Source organism: Solea solea, chromosome 2 (genome assembly GCF_958295425.1).
Source record: "Solea solea chromosome 2, fSolSol10.1, whole genome shotgun sequence".
Classification (NCBI taxonomy): Eukaryota; Metazoa; Chordata; class Actinopteri; order Pleuronectiformes; family Soleidae; genus Solea; species Solea solea.
The window spans coordinates 1,795,300-1,815,019 of NC_081135.1; the positions used below are offsets into that span (position 1 = coordinate 1,795,300).

General features: G+C 42.4%; 1 protein-coding gene across 3 annotated transcripts in view; it reads right to left on the reverse strand.

The window, feature by feature from the left end:
* Positions 1-19,720, reverse strand: part of nrp2a (neuropilin 2a) — a 70,442-nt gene that overhangs the window by 41,652 nt on the left and 9,070 nt on the right. For all 3 annotated transcript variants that reach the window (XM_058612364.1, XM_058612366.1, XM_058612365.1), the window contains exons 3-4: positions 10,602-10,783; positions 1,078-1,308 (exon numbers count right to left, since the gene is read on the reverse strand). In XM_058612364.1, coding sequence (XP_058468347.1) covers positions 1,078-1,308; positions 10,602-10,783 — 413 coding nt within the window. The remainder of the gene's footprint in view (positions 1-1,077; positions 1,309-10,601; positions 10,784-19,720) is intronic.

Genomic DNA, 19,720 nt, shown 5'->3' on the forward strand with positions numbered 1-19,720 from the left:
TGTAATGTAACAAAAACATGTTCAAAAATGTTGTAATGTAACAAAAACATGTTCAAAAATGTTGAAATGTAACAAAAAGAAGTTTCAAAAATGTTGTAATGTAACAAAAAGAAGTTTCAAAAATGTTGTAATGTAACAAAAACATGTTCAAAAATGTTGTAATGTAACAAAAAGAAGTTTCAAAAATGTTGTAATGTAACAAAAAGAAGTTTCAAAAATGTTGTAATGTAACAAAAACATGTTCAAAAATGTTGTAATGTAACAAAAAGAAGTTTCAAAAATGTTGTAATGTAACAAAAAGAAGTTTCAAAAATGTTGTAATGTAACAAAAACATGTTCAAAAATGTTGTAATGTAACAAAAACATGTTCAAAAATGTTGAAATGTAACAAAAACATGTTCAAAAATGTTGTAATGTAACAAAAACATGTTCAAAAATGTTGAAATGTAACAAAAACATGTTCAAAAATGTTGTAATGCAACAAAAACATGTTCAGAAATGTTGAAATGTAACAAAAACATGTTCAAAAATGTTGTAATGTAACAAAAACATGTTCAAAAATGTTGTAATGTAACAAAAACATGTTCAAAAATGTTGTAATGCAACAAAAACATGTTCAAAAATGTTGTAATGCAACAAAAACATGTTCAGAAATGTTGAAATGTAACAAAAACATGTTCAGAAATGTTGTAATGCAACAAAAACATGTTCAGAAATGTTGTAATGTAACAAAAACATGTTCAAAAATGTTGTAATGTAACAAAAACATGTTCAAAAATGTTGTAATGTAACAAAAACATGCTTGAAAATGTAATAATGTGATTGTAATAAATCATAAGGTCGTGGAATATTTGGGGAGACGCTGACGCCCCCTGGTGGCAGTTAAAGATAAACAACAGGGTTTTACTGTGGTGACTGAGACTTCATGTTGAAGTCAAATATCAGCGACTTTGTCGATCCACGATTCTTCCACAAACCACAAACGTGTCATTGCTGGTGTTTCTGATGGCGATGTGTGACGACATCGCGTATCGTCGCATCTCTAAATCAAAGAGCATTATTTAAACGAGAGCTCACCCTGTGGCAGTCCATCCCACACGTCCAGCCAGTCGTACTTGCAGTCGCCCTCTCCCACCAGCAGGGGGTCGTTCTCCAGGTCAAAGGTGAGGAAGGTGAGGGTGATGTCCATGCGGGGCGGAGCTATGATCATGTACGAACACTCCAGGTTGTGCGGGTACTTGTCCGGGAAACCCGGGGACTCGATCATTCCCGAGGGGCTGGTGAAATTACGGAAGCAGAATTCCGACCCTGAGAGGAAACGAGGGGGAAACAAACAAAACAAGGAGGAGGAGATTTAGAAAAAGGACGAAGCAATCGCTCATACGAGAGGGGGCGATACAGGCATAAGCAATCGATCACACGGTGATATCTCATCTGACTTGCAGAGGGTGTTTCTGAGAGTCGTTTATCACAGGCGGCAGGCGGGAATATACAGTAGCTGTGTGGTTTATGATTACAGATGAACGAGTGAATACTCAGCATGTTTAACACTGCGGCTAAAAGCTTTGTCCCAAACCACTAAACGCCATTTGTGAGCACTTTTAAAAGGAAAATGGGAATGTTTTGTCGTTTCCTTCAAGGTTTCTGTCAAGCGAGGTTATCGACACTGACTCACCTCATTAGAGCTACATGATCTTAAGAATGAGTTCACTGTCGGACAACAGTGAACATCTATTCTGACTGAAACTGAAGTCTTTAAACATGTTCACTCTCCTGCACCAAACTCCATAGAGAAAATCAGCGATTTAAGCTCGCGGGGACACAGGAGCTGCTGGTCTACTGCTGCCTCGTGTGGTCACTGTGTGTCACTGAGGTTAATCTGAACAAAGGATTTCAAACACAGAATTTAACAAAATAACATTTTTGAACTTAGTGATGAAGCAGCAGTGGATCAACAACTGCTGTGTCACTATGAGCTAAAATCCCTGATTTTCTCTATGGAGTTTGGTGTGGGAGAGTGAGTGGTTTTAAAATACATACTTTCTCAAGTCTATGATGTCTTATTAACATGTTTACTGCTTTATCGCAGTGTTAGACAACTTTTTACAACAGGAAACGGAAGCAGAAAAACACTCGCTCTCCTGCACCAAAGCCCATTGAGAAAATCAACGATTTAACATCATGGCTCACAGGAGTGGTTGATCCACTGCTGCCTCCATTACTAAGTTTCAACTGTGCTATTTTGTGAATTTGGTATTTGAATCCATCATTCACATTGAATGCAGTGACAAAAACTTACGGAACAGGGCAGCAGTAGAGCAGCAGTGCCTGTATCGCAGTGACCTTAAATCGCTGATTTTCTCAATGGAGTTTGGTGCGGGAGTGCGAGCAGTTTAAAAACGTCAGTTTCCAGTCAGACAAACGTGTCAAACGTTGATATTAAGTGTCAAACATGTTCTTAAGATGTCATAGACTCAACCACACATGGATTCTAATAGATCTCTCTTTGTTAAGTGGTCTGTTTTTTCCTTATGGCACACTATTTATCCTCCAAAACCCATCACTAAACACAAATTCTGACCCAAAATCAAACCAATATATTATGGTATGTCTTTGCCTACTTGCCTACTGCCCACTCTCATGTTGCATATTGTAATACGACACACACACTTGTGCACAGGAGAACCCTGGCTCTACTGCACACACACACACACACACACACACTCAAAAACAAATATTGTAAAACAATCTCTTCTCTCCACACACACACACACACACACACACACACTGTGCAAACATTGTGTAATGCTTCTAAGTGGGCCCTTTGCGCTGCTGCTCATTAGCCATGCAGATTTATGCGCCCGGGGCCGCTCACCTTGAGCAGCAGCAGCTGTGTGGCTCAGATCAACCACCCATCAGCCACTGCTCCACCGGCCCGGCCCCACTGGGGAGCCCGAGTCACGGCCGAGTGTTTATGGACCGGCACATCAATGAGGGTCCAGCACATGTTCACACACACAGACACACACACACTGAAATGTCACACACTTGCAGCCTCATTCACAATCCACCCGGCTATTTCCACCTCCTCCTCCTCCTCCAGTATTTCTATTTTTACACGTACACACGGCGCAGAAGGACACGTCAGGAGACGGCAGACATTTTCATTAGATCTTTGTTTAAGTGCGACGTGCCTGTGGCCTCTCGGCCTCCTCCGAGAGCCAAGTCAAGTCGCTTATTTAGAAATGCACTTTCACCTGACGCGCCGCATGTGTCTGGGCGATTTTTAGCCCATGACACCAAAACATGACACGCGTCTCCACATGAAGCCGGACACTGAGCATTTCCAGTGTGAAATAGAAGAAAATGTGTCATTTAAATGATGCATTTCTTTAGCTTTCTGTGACTAAATGTCGCGTTACAGCCTTTAATGTATGCAAAAGTATGCAATTTAATGAGTAAAACATCCAATTGCCACTTTCCTGACATGACATATCGTTTACTGTGTCATAGATTTGAAAAAAAACAAGGTTTTATGTCACTCTAATGTAAGAATGAAGACTTAAAACGGTTTTTAACTGGCAAAAACATCAAAAAACATCCATTTATAATGTGAACTGACTGACACACGACGTCCGTTTATCATCAGCACGTGTGTTTGAGAGCAGATAGGGAGGAGGAGGAGGAGGACGAGGAGGAGGAGGTCACGCTGAAGAGGCTCCTGGTGGATTTGAAACCCCGGCGACGCTCACAGAGCTGCCAGCCTCTGTTTGATAAGCACCTACATATGCATAAAAGCAGCATTTAGGAGGGGAGCAGACATGTTAACAGCACATTCCTCCGAGGCACCAGCGCTTATTATCAGACAGCTCTATAAAAGCGCCGGGTCGGCGGCTGCTCTGACCCTCCTCTGCCGACGCTGGGTTAATGGCAGAGAGGTGACCCCAATCAGCGCAGGAGGACAGGAGGAAGAAACTCAGTGTCTGGGAGTTTCCTGCTCTCCAGCAGCAGCTCAGCTCATTGTCTCAGTGCATTTACCTTCAGGGAGAGTTCAGGTATTCTAGTGAGTCTGTGAGGCGCTGACACTCTTAGTCAGCACTGACTGTGCCGGGGAACCAGGACACAATGAGGACAGACCATAATAATCCACACCAACTCCAGTCTACGATAACTTAAGAGTATTTTTGAAACTTTATCTCAGTGTTAGGCAGACTTTTCCAACAGGAAACTGAAGCTTGTAAACCACTCACTCTCCCACACCAAAGCCCATAGAGAAAATCAGTGATTTTAGCTCACGGGGACACAGGAGCTGCTGGTCTACTGCTGCCTCGTGTGGTCACTTTGTGTCACTAAAGTAAATCTGAGGTAAGGATTTTTGATTCCGGATTCACACAATAACACATATGAATGTAGTGATGGAGGCAGCAGTGGATCAACAACTGCTGTGAGCTGTGAAGTAAAAACCACTGATTTTCTCTATGGGCTTTGGTGTGAGACAGAAAGATACAGTTAAAATGCTCCTGGCAGCAGATGCTGCACTGAGAGGCCACAGCGTCGGAGAAGCAGCACTTTTGTCGACTCCCACACAAACATCAACACAACAGCGAGCTTCATGCTCTCACACACACACACACACACACACACACACACACACAGGAAACTAGGCATTTTGAATTATGACATCAATTTAAAGCGAGCTGCAGATTATACCTCCCTATATCCTCATATAGTGACCTCAAATCTCTGTGTTCAGGGTGTATTGTGTGTGTGTGTGTGTGTGTGTGTGAATCCATTAGAGTGATGCTATATGAGCTGTAATGCAGTAATAGTGACTCACACACACACACACACACGTCTTTTCATCTGTGTGAGTCTTTCATGAAGCGTTTTGTGAGCACGGCTGCGTGATTTATCATAAAAATACACAATATGTGAGCCCAGGACACTGTGTTTATGTTTATATATATATATACATATATGCTTTATTTTAACAGGTAAAAGCCTCATTCAGATAAAGAAATCTATTTTTAAGAGTGAGTCAATAAAGGTGAAAATTTGGGACAAAAACTGCATTTTTATGATTTTTTAACACTTTAGTAATTAGAAATGAGTAAAAATGAGTGTTTGTTTACATGTAGTAAAACATATTTATGACACATAATGAATCTGTAAATAACAATATTAAATGTAGACAAGCCTATACACAATTAAATGTTGAATTTAATCATGTTTATTAGGATTATTATCATAAACATATGGTTTACTGTGACAGTTTGGGTTTGAGACGCCTGTCAATCAATGTGAAAACATCATGATTTATGTGTGGAAGTGCATGAGTGAACTACGGTGGCCCTCACAGACCACAAACCAGCGTTTCAGCCTCTGGGAACTTCAGTTTTGTACAAAAAGAAGATTATTTTTACTGCTTTTACACTTGTTTTGAGTGCGACCTGCTAACACACTGGCCTGGTTTCCTCACTGGGTCACAGTGTGGAGTCCCCACTGCTGCTGCTCCACAGAACTTCACGAGGACCATCACAGCTGGACTCTGTCGCCTGCGGACGCTGTGTGTGTGTGTGTGTGTGTGTGTACGCCAGCTCGTACCTCCCGCTTTCGTTAGCGCTCATCACTTCACACTATTATGAACATGCCAAAAACAAGCACGCCCCCCTGCACCGCCTCCCCTCTGTGGGAGGAGGGGCTGAGGGTGACGCAGCATGGGTTGCTGGGTAGAAACCGCTCCACGCTTGCACATGAGTGCCCTGATGAAGCAGCAGCAGCAGCAGCAGCAGCAGCAGCAGCAGCAGCAGCAGCAGCAGCAGCAGCAGCAGCAGCAGCAGCAGCAGCAGCAGCAGCAGCAGCAGCAGCTTCACGTGTCGTGTCTTCACATCACAACCAACCTCCACATTTGTGTGTGAATGTGTGGCAGTGAAAGGAAGAGGAGGAGAAGGTGTAAACCCACAACAACAACGACGACAACTACAACAACAACAACAATAACAACAACAACAACAGCAGCAGCAGCAAAACGAAAACCAAGAAAAGAAAAACAGCATTCCTGTCGCGCCGCAGTTTGACACTTTGAGAGGAATGCTCCTTTAAAAAGTCATGCTGTCTCAGTATTATCACTAACACTTGAGTGGAGGAGTTTTGCACTTTTATTATTTTATTATTTTATTTTATTATTTAACGATGACGCTCATGTCACCGAGTTACCAAAAAAAGCTGTTTTTCCTGTTAAATTCCACTATTTCGATGATTTAAATGCACGTTTCCCACCTTCACGCCTCCATCGTTGACTATTTTGCTTGTTTTCTCTCTCACAAAACAACAGACACATGTTTCTAATCAAAACAAACGTCGTACATCCCAGATTCAAAAGGTCAGCGTCTGCAGAAGCAGCAGCAGCAGCAGCAGCAGCAGCAGCAGCAGCAGCAGCAGCAGCAGCGGCAGAAGCAGCGGTCACCCAGCGGTCAGGAAGGCGACTCAACACCCTCAGGGCGTTGATTCCTCCTCGTCACCTCAGCACGGGATTGGTCGCGACGTGACGTGAACCCCGCGGTGGGGCTTTTGGGCAGAAACTGGGAATACAGGGGTGGGGGAGTTGGGGGGTGGCGGGGCAAGTCTTCCTTCCCCCTGTAGCCGTGGCAACAGTGTCACGTGGAAGCGGGCGTGGCCATGTGTCAGAGTAAAGGGTTAAGCACGCATGAGTGCGGGCAAAGTAGGCCACAACAATAAGGGGGAGGAGGGAAGACGAGCACGCCCGGATTAAAGGGAGATTTCAGGATTTTTGAAAGTGTGGCTGTAAAATCTCCGTCTGCTTAAGTCTGAAATACCTTCAGGTGACGTTCACGACTGTTTCCCACAGATAGACGGACTTTTTTTCAGCTGGAAACTGAACTTTGTAAAGCGCTCACTCTCCTGCACCAAACCCCATAGAGAAAATCAACGATTTAACACCACAGCAACACAGGAGATGTTGATCCACTGCTGCCTCCATCACTGAGTTCAAATGTGTTATTTTGACAAATTCGGCATTTGAAATCCTCCGCTCGCATTTACCTCAGTGACACAAAGTGACCACACGAGGCAGCAGTAGACCAGCAGCTCCTGAGTCCCCGTGAGCTAAAATCACTGGTTTTCTCTATGGGGTTTGGTGTGGGAGATTTTCTCGTCATAAAACGATGCCAATTGGCGAGATATGTGAACTGTCCCTTTAAGGCGCACGTGTACACATGTGTGTTTGTGTTGATTTTGTTTTGGGACAAACCCTCAGGAAGTCAGAGAGGTACAACATCAGGAGTCAAAGGTCGACTCCTGCTCCTCCTTACTGGAAATAATTAGCTTTCGCTGCACTGTGGGCCTCCACACACACACGCACGCACACACACACACACACACACACACACACACACACACACACACACACACACACACACACACACACACACACACACACACACACACACACACACACACACACACACACACACACACTGATGGTGACACAAACAGATTGCTTTTTCAAACCCCCCCCCCAAAACAAAAACAAGCGACAGTATCATTAGTTTATAGTTATACAGACAGTTACAGTACTGTCTGTTAAAGATGGGAAGGAAGCTGCACACACACACACGCACACACGCACACACCTCCCAGCTTTGTTCTGTGATTTCTATCTCAGCTCGGACGCACCCTAAAAACACACAAACACACACAAACACACACACACACACACACACACACACACACACACACCAATACTGCGCTCCACCGTAATCTAGGATTACCGTCACAGCGTGAAAGCAGCACAACAGCATAAGTGCCACTCGTCGTCTTCCAAAGTTGGAAAATTATAATTAGGCGAAAAAATGCAGCTAAAAAATCCATTAATGGAGGCAAAAAAAAAAAGAAAAGAAAAAAGAGTAAATGTCAGTGCAATTAACTTCCTCTCTGGTGAATAAACTCATCTCAGCCGGGATCACTGTGTTCCCGTCACAAGTTGAAAGCGGCGTTTAGTGGAAACCCGTGGCCCCGGCGAGAGAGGGAGAGAGGGGGAGAGAGAGAGAGAGAGAGAGAGAGAGAGAGAGAGAGAGAGGGAGAGAGAGGGAGAGAGAGGGAGAGAGAGAGAGAGAGGGAGAGAGAGAGAGGGAGTGCAGGCGCTGGAAACACCACAATTAACACATGGCCTCAATTAGACGTCCTAGATACATTTCACTCTCTCTCTCTCTCTCTCTCTGTGTGTCAAACACACACACACACACTCCACCCACACACACAAACAAACCTGAGTGGAACCACCCACTCGTGTGACGCCAACACCTACAGTGACACAATCTCTCTGAATTCAGACGCCGGGATCCTGTTAACGCCATGACAACCGTGTCCTCCACACACACACACACACACACACACACACACACACAGACAGTGCAGGGTCAAACTGGTGGCCTTGGTAACAGAGCTGAACATCTGGGTCACAGAAGCAGAGAAAATTTAAGACGTGAGAGGGAAACTTTTATTTTGGAGCGATTTGAACCTTTTATTTAATGGTTTTAACGTGAAAACACCGTTAAAGTAAAGCTAAAAACAGAGACTAAAAACATGGGGAGATATTCCTGTAATTCACAATATAATCCAGATTCTGACTGATTCTCATGTGCACAAAATTGATTTGTGCACATACACAGGGAACACGTCAAGTCATGTCACATCAAGGACGTCAAAAAGTGAAATAATGTCATAAAAACATGATCCTGTTAAAAAATAGACAGAGTATATCAAAGAAAGATGATAAAATGGTGAAATGTCATAAAAACCTGTTCCTAATGTTAAAAAATGGACTTAGTTTTCAAAGAAAATATGATAAAATGGTGAAATATTGCAAAAATATCTTCCTAATTAACAAAAATGTATTATAAATGATGAACCAAGACTGATGTTTTGCTCTGAATTGAAAGTTAAAGGCGTTAAAACCAACAAACTATGTTTTTTATGGCCAGAAAACAACAACAATGTAGATTTAAATGTCTTGTTGACGAGTAACACACACACACACACACCAGAACAATACGCCCTGCACCACCTGACCTGCACAGACAGCAGACATCACCTCGTGCTCTTCGCTGACCTTGAGAAAAATTCCATTTCGACTCACAATCTCCCGCCTCTGTCTCCACCGATAAACCTTTAACCTTCGGTGCTGCACCAGGCTGCCTCGCAGCTCTCTCCATCCTCCTCCTCCTCCTCCTCCTCCACCACCACCCACTCCCTGACCCTCTCCATCTCCCCAGAGGAAGCTGATCCTGGTACAATTAAGGCAGCATTCCTCACATGCTTCGAGGCGGCGTTAGCGTAGTTGAGCAGACTGGACTGTGTAAGTTCTGTGGTCATGCTCGGCTGCCTCTGCTGATGTAAAACTGTTGTGAGAGTGTCGGGGTGAGTGAGCGCCCAGTTTCAGGCCATTAACGCACAACAAAGACAAAAAAAAGCGTTAATGTGCAGCACACATAGTTTTTAAACAGAAAAAAAAACCCTGAACTCTCCCTTTAAGTTTAACAGTTGTTGTATAAAGTGTAAAGTAATATTTTCATATTACAATAACAATATTTTAGCTTGAAAGTGAAGTTTGTAAATCACTCGCTCTCCCGCACCAAACCTCATTGAGAAAATGAGCGTTTTTAGCTCACAGAACACAGGGGCTGCTGGTCTGCAGCGGGTGGAATGCTGCCTCGTGTGGTCACTTTGTGCCACTGCGGTGAATCTGAACAAAGAATTTCAAATGCCGAATTGACAAAATAACACATTTGAACTTAGTGACGGAGGCAGCAGTGGATCAACAGCTCCTGTGTGCTGTGACGTTAAAATCGCTGATTTTCTCTATGGGCTTTGGTGTGGGAGAGTGAGCGCTTTACAAACTTCAGTTTCCTGTTGGAAAAGTCTGTCTCACAGTGAGAAAAAGACGTGGGACATGTTCTTAAGTTGTTGTAGACTTAATCTGACGCATACTTGACTTTTTTTAAAGTGGTTAAAATCCATTATACCTGAAATATCTCGTTAATATTTAGTAAACTTGACTTTAAATTGTAAATATTAACACATAAACTCTGCTGGATTTAGTAAATATCACTTCAAATAAACTCACAATTAATTCGACCGATAAAGTTTTCCGTGCTGTTTAAAGCAGGGGTCTTAAAGTCAAATGACCTGGGGGCCACCGAGTGTCTAGTTTTGTCAGCAGGGGGCGTTATTTCGCGTCATATTTCTTTTGTTTTTATTCTGTATGTATAAGCACTTTGTAAATTGCTGTTTTTAAAAGTGCTAAATAAATAAAGCTTTACTTACTTACTTAGTTGTTTTGAGATGGAACGATAAGTAGTTAAGAATTTACAACTTATTTTTGATGGAAAATGAATCTATTAATTTAAGAAACATACAGAAATAACACATTAGGGCCATGTTAAATGGAATGGGGGGCCGGATGTGGCCCGCGGGCCACGTGTTTGACACCTTGGTTTTGAAGTATTGATATTGGGCATTTAAAAACCAAACATTGGTCCATTTTAAAGGTCATTTAAAGGTCATTTTTGACATTGGCTCACCTGTTTTGAAGATCTCATAGCGCAGAGAGAAGCCCGCCCCCTGGTGGGCGTAGTCGGAGACAAATTTGATCCGGAGGGAGGGGCCAGAGGAGATGATCGGCGCCGGCGCGATGTTGCTGCAGTGTCGGCCCAGGACGTCGGCGCTCTCCAGCGCGCCGTCGCGGATCTCGATGAAGTCGTACCTAAGAGGCGGGGCGAGAGAAGACAGGGGGGGGGGGGGGATTATTTTCATCTGCTTCCATTCAGCGAGACCGGGATTAAGAGCAGCGAGGAGATGAAAGCGGAGCTGAGATAAACATAGACGGACGGCTGCGGTGTTACGTAACCCCGGCGAGCTAATAAAAAACAGACAGGTGTGAGTTCAGCCTTGGGAAAGAACGCGGTATCAAAGCACAACATTTAGGAACTTTCACATTTATCGCTCGCAGTCCTGCCTTTGACTCAAAGCGCCGCTTTCCCTCAGCTCAACTTAATATCAATAAACCGAGGCGAGAAGATCTGCGAGGCTTTTGATCCCGGGGAAGAAAACACTGAGCAGCAGCAAGGATTGATCAGAGGAGACGCCCAAAAATAGACAGAGAGACAGAGACGGGGGGAGAGAGGGAGACAGGGAGAGAGACAGAGAGACAGAGAGACAGAGAGACACTCGTGAAAAAATAAATAAAGAGGTGAGAGAGTGAGGGGTGAGGACACGAGGAGAGGAGGCGAGGAAGGAATTCAGGTGAATAACCGTGAAGACTCTTTGCTCCTTTAGCTTCCACATGCTTGAGCTCTCGGCTCATTGTGACCTTTGACCCGGCGACTGACCCTGAACTATAAAAGCACATAGTTAACCGTGAGGTCAGTGCGTGTGTGTGTGTGTGTGTGTGTGTGTGAGTGTGTGTGCGTGCATGTGTGTGTGTGTGCGTGTGTGTGCGTGTGTGTGTGTGTGTGTGTGTGCGTGTGTGCGTGTGTGTGTGTGCCTGCATGTGTGTGTGTGATAGAGAGACAAAGCCACACACGGAGAGAAAGAGTCCACCTGGCTGATCCAGAATTAGCTCACAGTGCTGCGTCTCATTCCTCCAACACTATACACACAAGATCAAGCAGCAGCAGCAGCAGCAGCAGCAGCAGCAGCAGCAGCAGCAGCAGCAGCAGCAGCAGCAGCAGCAGTAGTAATAGAAGCAGTAGCAGTAGTAGTAGTAATAAAAGTTGCAGTAGTAGTAGTAATAGAAGCAGTAGCAGTAGTAGTAGTAGTAATAGAAGTTGCAGTAGTAGTAGTGATAGTCGTAGTAATAGAAGTTGCAGTAGTAATAATAGAAGTTGCAGTAGTAGTAGTAATAGAAGTAGGAGCAGTAGTAGTAGTAGTAAAAGTAGTAAAAGTAGTAGTAGTAATAGAAGTTGCAGTAGTAAAAGTAGTTGTAGTAGTAGTAGTAATAGACGTTGCAGTAGTAGTAGTAGTAAAAGTAGTAGTAGTAGTAGTAATAGAAGTTGCAGTAGTAGTAACAGAAGTTGCAGTAGTAGTAGTAGTAAAAGTAGTAGTAGTAGTAATAATAGAAGTTGCAGTAGTAGCAGTAAAAGTAGTAGTAGTAGTAGTAATAATAATAGAAGTTGCAGTAGTAGTAGTAGTAAAAGTAGAAGTAGTAGTAGTAATAATAGAAGTTGCAGTAGTAGTAGTAAAAGTAGTAGTAGTAGTAGTAGTAGTAATAGAAGTTGCAGTAGTAGTAGTAGTAGTAATAATAGAAGTTGCAGTAGTAGTAGTAGTAAAAGTAGAAGTAGTAGTAGTAATAATAGAAGTTGCAGTAGTAGTAGTAGTAGTGAAAGTAGTAGTAGTAGTAGTAATAGAAGTTGCAGTAGTAGTAGTAGTGAAAGTAGTAGTAGTAGTAGTAGTAGTGAAAGTAGGTAGAGTAAATAATCTCCATCAGCTGCTTTAGTATATTATATATATATAAAGAAGTGACATGTGAGTAAATATCAGAGTTTTCCTTGCGTGGTCTTGTAATACTTGTACTTTGATGATAAACGAGCGTGGATCTTTTTACTGTTTACTGTGATGTTACTGTCATGTCGTGGTTGTAACTGCAGCTCAGAATGAGGGAGAATCCCGAGTACAGTCGCTTGTTTCCCTGATTAACGACTGTAGCATTTCCAAAGCACTGTGGTGTCACTCTCCGTGCAGTTAACCGGCTCTTAAACTCCTCTGCTCGGCTGTCGCCGCTCGCCGTGCGCGACACAACCATCTGCTGCTCGGCTTCCGACAAAAAAAGAAGAAGTCCGACCACTTCACAACAAAGCCGAGCTTCAGACAAGCGAGGACGGGGAAAACTGTCATTCAGTGTAAATCACAGAGAATTATTTGAGCTTGTGGATCATTTTTGTTATCTCAGTGCTTAAAGCTACAGTCTGTCTACTCCTGTCCGTCCTCTAGTCAAAGCTCCGCCCCCAAAAAACACAGGAAGTCATTATCTGTAGTGGAATTTTGGGTTTTAAACTTACATACCATTACATTTTTACATGAACACAGCATTTTCATACACACTGACACATAGTGGACACATTTGTGTGTTGTATACTCAACGTATTACTCACTTTAAATCAATGTTTATGGACAGAAATTGAACATATTTGCTATAAATATGTTCATATCAGTTGTAGCGTTAGCAGTAGTAGCAAAAACACAACATTTCTTCATTTTTGAATTCTTAATAACACGTCATTTTGAGGGTGAGGGTTTTTTAAGCCGTTCAAATGAGTTTCTCCTCAGGCTGGATTGTGACGACGAGAGTGAAAACTACTATGATTTTAAAAGCTTTATGATTAATTTAGCCTCCGCTTGTGTATTTATGTTTCACAGGTCACAAACACGGCCGGACGATCTCGTCTCAGCTACATCTCCCCCTCACAAATGTGTATTGACGCTTGACTTTGGCTTGGGCGAGCGCAGACGGACGGACGTTAGTTATGGTCTGATGTTTCAGATCGATGCCGCTCTGGAAGGGTCCAGTCCAGACGGGCTGTGGTCAGCGGTTTGGCCCCAGTCATCTGTAAGTATGAATCTGTGATGGACACGAGCGCAGAGGGAGGGAGGGAGGGAGGGAGGGGGGGACGCACGGGGAGACGAGGACGGCGGACAGCGAGAGAGAGAGAGAGAGAGAGAGAGAGAGAGAGAGAGTGCTATTTGTTTTTGGGGGCGAGATTGAAGATGGCAGGATCTGTGGATCTGCAGGGATTTCACTCGTAGCATCTAGTTAATATTTCAGAGGCACTTATGGTTTATTAGAGTCCCCATCAGGGCGGGAGCAGCACGTGCACTGTAAAAAACAGCCCGGTTAGAAATAGGCCAGATATTCTTTCTGAAAGTGATTTTTAATGTTCCTGTTTTGAGAAAAGAAAGAAAATCGAACCGCTTTCAGACTTTAAAGCAATTTGCTTTAAAATGAGTTACAAACAGGCAAAAAAATTACCAACATTTAAGAAAGTTGGACTTAATACAAGCAATTCAATTCTTTCATGTAAGAAACGTTTACTATAACGGCCAAATATTCTTAAATTCTTTAAATTAGCTTCTAATTTTAACCACTTCTAGACTGTGATGTTCCTTAAAAAGACGAAACAGGACAAAAATAGCCAAAATTATAATTATTACAAGCAAAACAAGTCTCTCATGTAAGAAACATTTACCTATAGCTACTAGAAATATGTCAAATATTCTTAAATTTTAAATAAAGAAATAAAGAAATAAAAAAATCCAATGGGGAAAGAAAACATTTCTTGGCTAGAATTCTTTAAACCAGGCTGTTATTTCCTTAAAATTAGGAAAAACAAGCCAAAAACCAGAAAAAAATGGACCAGAATTTAAGAAAATTTTACTTATTAAAAGCAAATAAATTCAGACAAGTAAGAAATGTTTACTTAACAACTAGAATTACCAAAGGAGTCCTTAAAATGAGGAAAAACAAATTAAAGAAAGTTGTAATTATTACAAGCAAAAATAATCTTTTGTGCAAGAAAAGTTTACTTAATAATGAAAAAAATTACCAAAAATTTGAGAGATGTATTTATGTATAAGCAAAACTAATCTTATTTAACTACTAGAAATGAGGAAAAACGGCAAAACTATAAATATTGACTTATTAATGTTTCTCATATTTGCACACAGCAATCTGTGACAGTGAATTCACTTATTTAAAGCATCATTTAAAGCCACAAACCAGTTATTTTTCTCGTTGCCAAGATTAGTTTTTTCCTTTTCAGGCTTTTTTTTTTTTTGACTTCGCCCAAACATTCTCTTTATCTCGGCTTCTTCTGCATCATCAAAAGAATCATAAAGAAGCGACACAGTGAGTTCATTGTTTACTGGTTTGTGTGTTTGTGTGAGAAAAGAAGGAGAGAGAAAAAGAAAGAAAGAAAGGAGGGAGGAGGAGGAGGAGGAGGAGGAGGAGGAGGGGGAAACATTTCAGCTGAAAGCTTCAAGTGTCTGAGCTGGGCCAAGTTTGGTTTCCTCATACTCCACAACAGCTGTTGCTCTTTTTAACCGGCATAAACAGAATAAATCACGGCGACCCGTGACGCGCCCGCAGCAGATTACGCGTTAATCCTTTGTGTCATTTTCGACGCTCCCGATGAATGCTTTATGTCGGCAGTTAAAATGAAACCGAGGCCGATCCGAGGCGTCGAGTGTTTTCTCTCGATGTCACTGAGGATGAAGAGACTGAGGCGGATCCTCAGAGCGTGTGAGGACGTCATTTACATACGTGTAACACGTCACCGCCTCTGTTTCCTGTGTCCTGTGTCCTGTGTCCTGTGTCCTGGCCTTCATTAAAGCCCGAGGAGACGTCTTCCACACAAACACGAAACAATAGCCGCTGCTCGTACCGTGTTTTCTCCTCGTCTCGTGGAATCATCGTCACGACTTTTACGACTGAACTAAAGCAAAGATGAGAATGTGTTTATTTTTATACCTTATTTTCTGTTGCTTATTCTAGATATTCTTTCTTGTATGCCTTGTATTTGTCACTCGTTTGAACTGAACTGACTTTCTTAATTTAATCCAGAACTCTAATTTTTCCTCAGCATTCCAACTTTCTGACTTTAATCTCAGAATTCCCACTTTCTGATTTAAATCTCAGAATTCTGACATTTCTCAGATGTTACGACTTTAATCTCAGAATTCCAAATTTATGACTTTAATCTCAGAATTCCGACTTTTTCTCAGCATTACAATTTAAAGACATTAATCTCAGAATTCCGATTTTTCTCAGAATTTCCAACTTTAATCTCAGAATTTCCAACTTTAATCTCAGAATTGCAACGTTCTGACTTTAATCTCTGTATTCATGCTGTTTTATTGTTGTTGTTTTTTTACAGACTCATGCAGGAAGTACTGAAGGATTCTGTGAACAAGTCTTTTTTTTAACTTTAGTGACTCTGCGTTACAAGTCACTCGTTTGTGTGTTTGTGTCGCGCTGCACTCGACAAACAAACAACAACATTAATCAACTGAAGTTTGCAGCTTTAAATAATCGATCACTGTGAGAACGATGTCGGAGGCGACTAATAAAAAAGGATCCATGACATAAAGGTCACAGCGGCAGACTCTGCTCAAAACATAAATCACATTCAATTTCTCCGCCCTCCTCCTCTTCCTCCTCTTCCTCCTCTTCTTCCTCTTCTTCCTCTTCTCTCTCCCCTGCCACAGAAGGAAAACGCCCCGACATTAAAGAAGCGCACAGCGAGATGACAGAAGTGTTTACAGCAGAGGGGGCGTGGCCCCCCTGAAGGCCACACAGGCCTATAAATATGAAGTGAGTATAATATAAACGTATGTTGTGTTTATTCTATATCAGGAGTGAGTGAGTGAGTGAGACGAGGTCACGACCCACAGGCGGGACATGGGAGAGCTTTTTAACCTCTTTTTACAGCTCTTACCTTAAGATTTATGTGTTTACAGTAAGTTTGAAATAAATACGCCCACATTATGATGATTTGACTGTTTTTAGACTCTGTTTACAAACACAATGTATTCTCCCATCTGCAGGATTTCACCATGATGAGAGATGTGGATTATTTTGTCTTTGTATAATATCATTAAAACAGCTTTTAACTTAACAGGAATATACACATTAGGCATTAAATCTCACCAGAAAAAGGAAGTCTCGCGACACAATGAGGGAAATAACGGCAGAGAAGCTTAACTAAACATCAAAATCAGTTTAAAGTGCATTTATATCACTGACTTTATAACTTTAAACTCAGAATTCTGCCTTTCTGACTTCAATCTCTCAAAATTCCAACTTTAAACTCAGAATTCCCATTTTTTTTACTTTAATCTCAAAATCCCGATTTTATCAGAATTCCCAGCTCTAACTTTAATCTCAATTCTGACTTTAATCTCAGAATTCCCACTGTCTAACTTTAATCTCAGAATTCTGACTCTCAAAATTCTGACTTTCTAACTTTAATCCCAGGATTCCGATTTTCTAACTTTAATCTCAGAATTCTGTCTTTCTAACTTTAACTCAGAATTTGGACTTTAATCTCAAAATTCCCACTTTCTAACTTTAATCTCAAAATTCAGACATTTTCCTCAGAATTCCAACTTTAATCTCATGATTCACACTGTTTTATTTCTTTTTAAATGGTCATTTGTTTGACACACATTTTGCGCCTGTGATTCGATACATTTCGATAATCGATCAGCTCTAAAATATAATCCATATCATCACATTTGTCTTCCCGTCGAGGCTGCGACAAAGGTGTGAAAGGCAATTAGTCGTTATGTAGGAGGGAGGGAGGGAGGGAGGGAGGGAGGGAAGGACACATGAGAGGAGAGGAAGAGAGGACATGTCTGGACTGGTGCACAGTTACTGACCCTGAAGGCTTTTTACTCTCAGTAACCTCTCTCCCTCTGTTCCACATATTCTCCACGGGGGAAACGAGTGTGTGTGTCTCTGTGTGTGTCTCTGTGTGTGTGTGTGTGTGTGTGTGTGTGGGACGGATGGGACAAAACTGTCCCATAATGTCTCTGTATAAACACAGACAGACAGACAGACACAGAAATCTGGGAATAGACGGCCGGAGTCTGGGTCAAAACAACTCCTAATGGAATCTGGATGTGGACGGATATGAAGTGTGTGTGTGTGTGTGTGTGTGTGTCCTGGAATGTGCTGAAGTGTGTGTGTGTGTGTGTGTGTGTGAGAGACAGACGCACGTCAGGTCCTCATGCATGTATTCATCAGAGCCTGGGGAGAAGCTGAGCGAACAGGTCAATAATCACATCTGAGGAACGTTCACTCACTCACCGACGCTAATCCAAGACAGGAGCGAGACACACACACACACACACACACACACACACACGCACACACACACACGCACACACAGACACACAGAGAGAGAGAGAGAGACCCACTCCAAAATCAATTAAAACCTAATTAGACTCTCAGCTCTTTGGCGGGGCCTTTTATCCTCAGTGTTTGGTGATACAGAGTGTGTACATGTGTGCGTCTGTGTGTGCGTGTATGTGTGTGTGCGTGTGTGTGTGTGTGCGTGTGTGTTCCCTCAGCATGTGTCACTTACAGCTCTAAGCAGGTGTAACTCCGGCTCAAAGCCTCTTCACCGTCGCCGCCTCCTCCGTAACGCAGGATTACGACAAAGACACGTTATAAGAGAGAGAGTTGGACAATGGCTTCCCTCTCCCTCCCTCCCTCCCTCCCTCCACTCCCCCCCTCCCTCCACTCCCCTGTGAGATTTACTGATGATGTTAGCAACGATTCATTTGTGAGATCCTGCTCAGACCAGGAGTTAAGATGTGTCCTGAGAGATATGAGCATGTTTCTCTCTCTCTCTCACACCAAACATCAGCGTTTTTAGCTCACGGGGACACGAGTGCTGCTGGTCCGCCGCTGCCTCGTGTGGTCAGCGTGCGTCACTGACGTACATCTGAAGAAGGTTTTTGAAATGCTGAAGTCACAAAGCAACACAGTTGGAGTCAGTGATGGAGGCAGCAGGTCATGGACAGCTCCTCTGTGCTGTGACGGTAACATCGCTGATGTTCTCAGTGGGGTTTGGTGTGAGAGTCCATCACTGTTACAGCTGTTACAGCTGTGGAACATGACCGTGATCTTGTCCTGATAGTGACGGATCAGAACCTGACCTCCCTTCAGCCGTGACTCCTGACGACTCATCGGTCTGACCTTTCAACCCCAACCACCGCCCCCCTCTTCCTCCTCCTCTTCATCTTCCCCCACAGCCGCTGCTGATCATTTATCGATTTCCCATTACAAGCGGAATACAGACATTGATCCCACACACCTCTCTCTGCTGCCCCTCTGGGTATTAACACACACACACACACACACACACGACTTGAAAATGCTGTCTACCTCACCATCACACAGTCCTAGTGTTTTATTCTGAAGAGCTACAGCGAGGAGCTGCATCTTCCCAGTCAGTCCAAGACTTCAAAATGTTTGAGTAATGTTTGTAACTTTAGAAATCTGGTTCAAAAACACAACAATTAGATGTTTTTTGTAACATTAGCTGATTTTGTACTTTTTTTTGGTAACTTTAGTAGTAAAATTGCAACATTTTCTTCACGTACGTCATGTTTTTTTGAGATGTAACGTTGTACGTCACAATCATTTAAGTAAAGTTTGTACTTTTTTTTACATTTGTGACATATTTTTAGAACATTTTAGTCACAATATTTTACGTAAAATGTGTGTTGTTTTTAACACATAACATATACACACATATATATATGTATATACATATATATGTATATATATATATATATACATATATATATATATATGTAAAGAAAATAAAACTGACGGTGGAAGAAATTGATCTTCATGAATGACTACAGCTTTATGGCGCGTTTGTTCGTGTGTGTGTGTGTGTGTGTGTGTGTGTGTGTCCAATGTTTAATTCAAGTAAAAATAAAACACTTCCTCCTGTTGCGAGAACGAGAGAACAAAGAGGGGAGAAGAGATGGATGAAAGAAAGAAAGAAAGAAAGAAAGGGCGGGAGGATGAAGCAAAGAGACAACGAGAGACAGAATGATAGAGAGACAGAGAGAGACAGAGAGAGAGAGAGAAGGAGGTAGAATCCTCTCTGCTCTATCCTGGGGCCTGGTG